A 6,295-nucleotide genomic window follows, 5' to 3' on the forward strand; every position below is an offset into this window, starting at 1 on the left:
CATCTTGTTAATTATTTTTATTTATAAAATGGTTTTATAAAAAGTTGTCAAAACACATTTTCAACTCTAAAAACATTTTTATAACATCATGTTTTTATTCTTAAAACAAAATATAAAAAATATATATATATAAATATTTTTACAAAAACATTTTAAAAATTACTTGTTCAAAAATAGCCTAACAAATAAGTAAAAAATAAAATAAAATAAAATAAAATAAAATAAAACAAAATGCAGTACTAGTTGGAGTATTACGAATACCCTTCTGCAAGAAACTCGAAAAGTATTTGTAACATCTCTCTTCCAAGAGTTCCCCCAATTCCTTAGGGTTTAATTTGCTCCGGTCTATTATCCTCCACAAGCGTCATGGATCTCGACGCTCCTCACTCGATGGGAACTACGATCATCGGCGTTACCTACAACGGCGGCGTTGTTCTTGGCGCCGACTCACGCACAAGCACTGGTATAGAAACTCTTCTAATGTCTTTAGCATTTATCTCTAGTCTGATTATCTGATCACAAAACAGTATCGGGTGAATATCTTGTTGTTTCTGAACTTGAAGATACGTATGAATTGCAGGAATGTATGTGGCAAACAGGGCATCTGATAAGATCACTCAGTTGACAGACAATGTCTACCTTTGCCGCTCTGGATCGGTAAGATTTTATTCTCCTGGAGACAAGGTTGTTTTTATGTTATTCTCTGAGAAGGGAAAAGTAAAATTTAAAGGACAAGATACTGGTTGTTGTATTTGGTGAACTGTGATCCGATATGTTTTTTGTTTAACTTTTTGTGTACTGTCAAGTGAATTGTGAATTCATGGAGGAAAGTTTTGGATCTGAATTTTGTAGTTCGTTGCTGGTGATAGCTAAAAAATTAGCTATTATCAGAAAATTCTCTCAGGAGTTATGGATTCAGAGTAGCTATTGCTGCTGCCTTAACATAATATATACCGCCATAGGCTTTATTCTGCGTTTGCTTGTCTCTCTAATGCTGTAATCTGTATCTTTGAGACTGAAGTATTTGAATGCACTTTTTAGTTGTTTCAATTTCTCTCTATCAGCGAATTGTGTATTGGTGATGACAGTAAGCGCCCCACTAATAATTATGAGCACAAATTCTAAGATTTAGGTTCATTGCACTGACTGTTTGATGAGATGCAGTTATGTGTTTTTGGAATTTTCTGAAGCGGGTTGTAGCTGCGTTCTTTGTGATGTGTTTGCGTTGAAAAGGCTTTGAGTTCCTCTTATATTTGAAAATCTTTTTGAGTTCTCCATTTGAGACACATTTTGCGATGTTTTCCTCTTCAGGCTGCCGATTCTCAGATTGTTTCTGATTATGTCCGTCACTTTCTCCATCAGCACACGTAAGTTTGGTTATTTAATCTCACTGAAAACTAAAATATCCTTAATTATTATCTGCTTTCTGGGTCACATGCTATCTTGCATTGCGATGGATCTTCCAGTTGCAATTAAAATTTGATTTTTATGCTTCTAAACTCTAAAGAAAATAAACAGAGCAATCCCCTTGATTCAAACCAAACAAATATGTCATGCTTGCAACTCTAACCTCTATAGTCTATACGCTTCTTGTCAACTCGTAGACCCCTCCACGAGGCAGACAAATATAGAAAGTTCAGGAATTTGTAGCTTTGCAGGCATGGCTAGGAATCGAAATATTTAGCTCATCAGGTTATTGGTGGATCAAGGGATCTGTAATTCTGTATTCTGTCTAGAACTTTTTTTTTATAATCTATGAAATTTAGCAAATTTAATCACTTTGAAGTTCTACACAAGTAACTGAACTACTAAATTTGTTTGCTCAATTTATCCTCAGTTTGGATTGAACTTAGTTTATGTCTGTTTTTTTGTATTTTTATTATTATTTTTCTCGAGAATGTGCAGAATACTGCGCTTGGAAATATAAGAACAATTGCCCCTTTTGTGGGTTATCTATACAGAAATAAATATGGATGCTACACTTTTTCCTTGTCTAATATGGATTATGGAGAAGCTTGGGAAACTTTCAACTGATGATATTTTTTTATGCAGGATACAACTTGGACAACCTTCAACTGTAAAAGTTGCTGCGAATCTTATCAGATTGTTTTCTTACAATAATAAGGTCCGTTAAATGGTTTCTTATCTCCATGTTGTGACTGTAATCTGTCAAGTTAAAATGGCATCTAGCAATCAAAAGCTGACGAATACATTGTTTTCATGTAAAATGTTGGAATCGATATGAAGTGAGATTTATAAATTTAATTTATGTCTAGTGTTCAGTGTTCTTGGTTTCTTGTGGATTTAAGTTAAACTATCAATTCACTTCTGCTTTCAGCAGCTTGCAGGTGGGAGTTTAAGCTACCATTGAAATGATAGTTGCATACCGCCACATTGACTATTCTTAGGAAAGCATAAGCAAGTGATAAAACCATATACAACTTAATTTCTTTGTCTAGTACTACTATCAACTTCAGTACATAGTCCACACCAAAAAAATGCAAGTTATAATTGTCTAAAGTGGGTCCTGAGGACTAATAGCTATCCAGATGCATTGTCATATTGCGAGCTATCATATTTTAACTTGTAAAGATCATAGTAGATATAAATTTGGTTAATGACGGTAAATTTTTGGAGAGAAATTACATTTAGCAATTATCTGGTGTTTACTATGATGGAAAATGTAAAGTCTGGGAACTCGGTTTCTGGCACTGATACTTGTTTTTGAGACAAATAGTGAACTAGTCATTTTTTGCACTATAGAAAACAATGATATCCATACATTGAACTGTTTGATTCAACATTTCTTTTTCGTTGCAGCATTGCTATTTTTTTTCCTGAAAAGGATATTGTTTACAAATCCTTTTGACACTTAAAGAGCAATGGCATCCTATCAACAATTTATATGATTATGACGAGTAATACTAATTCATATCTTGATAAGAGAACTGAACCAAGTTATCTAAAAGGCATGTTGTCTGTTCATCCAGTTTTCTACATTCGCGTTAATTTCATTTGGGTTTGTTTGAAAGTTTAAAAATCAATTGGATTCTCAATCTCGGACTCGCCAGCTGAGTTGAAGTATGTTAATTAATGAAGTATAATAAAGCTTCAAAACAATAGGAATTTTCTAGAAGGCGTGTCCCAATAAAACCGCTTTCTCTTGGCTTAAATGAAATACTTCTAGAATTTTTTCTGATGCATGGTGAAATCTAAATGTGTATTCTTTCTTAGCCGGTATGTGGTATTTTAGTTTCTTTTTTAATGGTCCTTGTGCTCTTGATATAAATTTTAGCAATATGGTGTAGCACCTATGCATATATACAATTTTTTGTCTGAAATTCATCTAAAATTCATGTTATGTCTGAATTTGGCAGGACATGCTTCAAACTGGCCTTATTGTTGGAGGCTGGGATAAGTATGAAGGGGGAAAAATATATGGAGTACCTCTAGGAGGAACAATTTTAGATCTCCCTTTTACTATTGGAGGTGTGCTTTTCTTGTCTGCTACTGTATTTTTATATATGGTTGGGTTATTTATGCTGTTTAGCTGGCTCAACTAATGAGCATATTCCAGTTTTTTAGCTGGCTTAACTAATGACATATCCAAGTTTTCGCAATGGCTTGTCCTAAATGGCAAATGCGGAATGCCCATTCATTTACTAAGCATGACTCCCAATTGTCGAAGGAACTATTTTTCGAACATTAAATTCATCCTTGTACTCAGCGTTCAGCTGATCCTGCTTGCCATATTGGAGATGGTTTTAGATGTGGAATCGAAGTCCTTTTTCAATTTATTGGTTGAATCAATCATAAGCGAAACTATGATCATTAACTAGTTAGATTTCATGCCTGAGATGCATGGAAGGTGAATGATATATATTTTAATGCTAGCTAATGAAATCTTTGTGAACCGAGTTTTGTTCAAACCTGCTCCATCAGTAAATTTTGGACAGCCAAATTTGCTCTTATATTGTGCGTGTATGTGATTTTAATATTTATTAAAATAGCTCTTAATTTTCTGTTAACTATTGTGTTGCTCCAGTTTGTAAAGCCTTATCCTGCTGCCACCGTTTTTGTGATGCTCAGCAAAATTTCTTGCTCATTTTGGAAGGCAACTAATGTATGTAAATACTTCTGTATCAGGATCCGGCTCTTCATATTTGTACGGTTTCTTTGACCAAGCATGGAAGGCAGGGATGACTCAGAGCGAGGCTGAGGTTGGCCTACTTTTTGTTTTTCTTGTCTATAAACTTTCATTATTATATCGATCACTCACGCCATTTTAAGTTTCGTACGTGATGAATGTTTATCTATTCCCCTATTTTACTGTTATTTGTGTTTGTTGGCCTTTTCTACAGCAACTTGTCGTCAAGGCAGTGTCTCTGGCCATTGCTCGTGATGGTGCTAGCGGTGGTGTTGTTCGCACAGTGACCGTGAGTTCCTTCTCATTTTATGGATATACATACTCCATGGTGAATCAATAGTGATCTAACCATACCCTTTAAACTGGAAAAATTCTACAACTTGCTTATGAACTTTTAGTTCTATCATTTCATTATTGCCAGCGCCCGTCCTGTTCAATAACCATTATTATATTTCACCTTATCCACCAATTATTTCACGATATCGTGCCAAAAATCAAAATCTATATGATATACAAACAACCTTTCAGAAAATACAACCAAATTGTTCACACCTTTTGAGTTAAGTTGAATTGAAATCTCTATCAAAATAAACTGCTTTCTTTTGTTTTGTTTTAATTCCCTCTCGTTTCTTAGTTTTATGGGAGCTTCACATTTGCAATCCTTCTAACTGCAGATCAACTCTGATGGGGTAACTCGGAAGTTCGTCCCAGGTGACGAACTCCCTCTCTGGCACGAAGAATTGGAAGCCCACGATTCATTGTTGGATATTTTGTCGTCTGTGAGTCCTGATCCGATGGTCAGTTGATTAAACGGTCAATTGAATGAAATGTTGAAGCCTGTTTGAGTTACACACTGGATATTTTTTTTTTTTTAAAAAAACAATTTCTCGCGAGACATTTCTGTTAATTGTATTGGATTATGTTGTAGTGGTTCATAGCTGTGATTACTTGCATTATCCATCTGGCTTAAGGAAATTTTAGAGTTGCATAACGATTTTAGTTCGGTGTCGAAGTTCTGTTAGCCAATCATCACTCTAGAACAATAGAACCACTGCTAATTTGCATTGTGTTCGGTCAATTTGGTACCCATTGGGTCTGAGCATGTTTTCTTGTGTTTCACACAACAGAATACAAAAAAATCCGCTGATAACATATTGCTTCTTTTAAAAATAAAATTTACTATAAAAATTAAAATCTCAAACTTACAAAATATATTAAATCACATATTTTATAAATTTTTTCACTCAATTATGTTGTTTCTTCACAAATTGAGAGATTTATTTATAGATTTTCTTTGGAAATAATCAAAAAATAAATACATCATTACATATATCATCAGACACTAATTTTCAATATTTACAACTCTTATTTCAACATTTCCCCTTGTGATGATCATGATACAATGAGTGTCTTCATTACGTTTTTTTGATATTGTCTCGTTAAAAACCTTATTAGGGAAAACCAATTGAGATAAGAATCGTAGTAAAGAAAAAAGAGTGTAATCATGTAAACTCCCTCTCATGTTCACACGAACGATTCTTTACAAATTTCGTAGATTGCGCATCTCAATGTTATATTTATGTTTTCTAAATATTATCGTAGAAACTGCTTTTGTGAAGATATCTAACGAGTTTTCACTTGATTCAATGTAACGAATATCAATATCTTTATTCTTCTAAAGTTCTTGAGTGCATGCGAAGAACTTAGGGGAAATATGTTTAGTTCTGTCACTTTTTATATATCCTTATTTCATTTGAGTAACACATGCAACGTTATCTTCATATAATGTCACATATTTCTTGTAGAATGATAATCCGCATGAGATTTGGATATGTTGAGTCATTGATTTCACACACATTCACGGCTTGCTTCATGTAGTGCAATAATCTCGACGCGATTTGATAAAGTTGTTACGAGTGTTTGTTTCTGTGAACGTCGAGAAATTGAAGTGCCTCCACGAGTAAATACATATCTGGTTTGGGAAAGTCTCTTGTGTGGATCAGATAAGTAATCAGTATCAGCATAACCAATTATACTTTGATTGGTATCTTTTGAATACAAAATTTTCAAGTCAGTCGTTCCTCGTAGATCAGGATCGATTAGGGGAGTAAACGTTGAGCTACAATAGCTCGGTTCTTGAAATATTGA

General features: G+C 34.1%; 1 protein-coding gene across 1 annotated transcript; it reads left to right on the forward strand.

Annotated features, from left to right (window-relative positions):
* Positions 1-240: 240 nt before the first annotated feature.
* LOC140818513 (proteasome subunit beta type-6-like) lies at positions 241-5,011 on the forward strand. The gene is made up of 8 exons (XM_073178500.1): positions 241-463; positions 581-657; positions 1,312-1,367; positions 2,053-2,125; positions 3,378-3,489; positions 4,147-4,220; positions 4,362-4,436; positions 4,822-5,011. Exons 1-8 carry the CDS (start codon positions 367-369, stop codon positions 4,951-4,953), a joined length of 696 nt encoding a protein of 231 aa, XP_073034601.1. The 5' UTR covers positions 241-366; the 3' UTR covers positions 4,954-5,011.
* Positions 5,012-6,295: the final 1,284 nt, after the last annotated feature.

Source organism: Primulina eburnea, chromosome 17 (assembly GCF_022965805.1).
Source record: "Primulina eburnea isolate SZY01 chromosome 17, ASM2296580v1, whole genome shotgun sequence".
Lineage (NCBI taxonomy): Eukaryota > Viridiplantae > Streptophyta > Magnoliopsida > Lamiales > Gesneriaceae > Primulina > Primulina eburnea.

Bases quoted from the DNA above. Each gene is read 5' to 3' on its own strand.
- LOC140818513 (XM_073178500.1), top strand. From the start codon at position 367: ATGGATCTCGACGCTCCTCACTCGATGGGAACTACGATCATCGGCGTT. The intron at 1,368-2,052 runs GTAAGTTTGGTT...TTTTTTATGCAG, and splicing joins CACTTTCTCCATCAGCACAC to GATACAACTTGGACAACCTT. The intron at 3,490-4,146 runs GTGTGCTTTTCT...CTTCTGTATCAG, and splicing joins TCTCCCTTTTACTATTGGAG to GATCCGGCTCTTCATATTTG.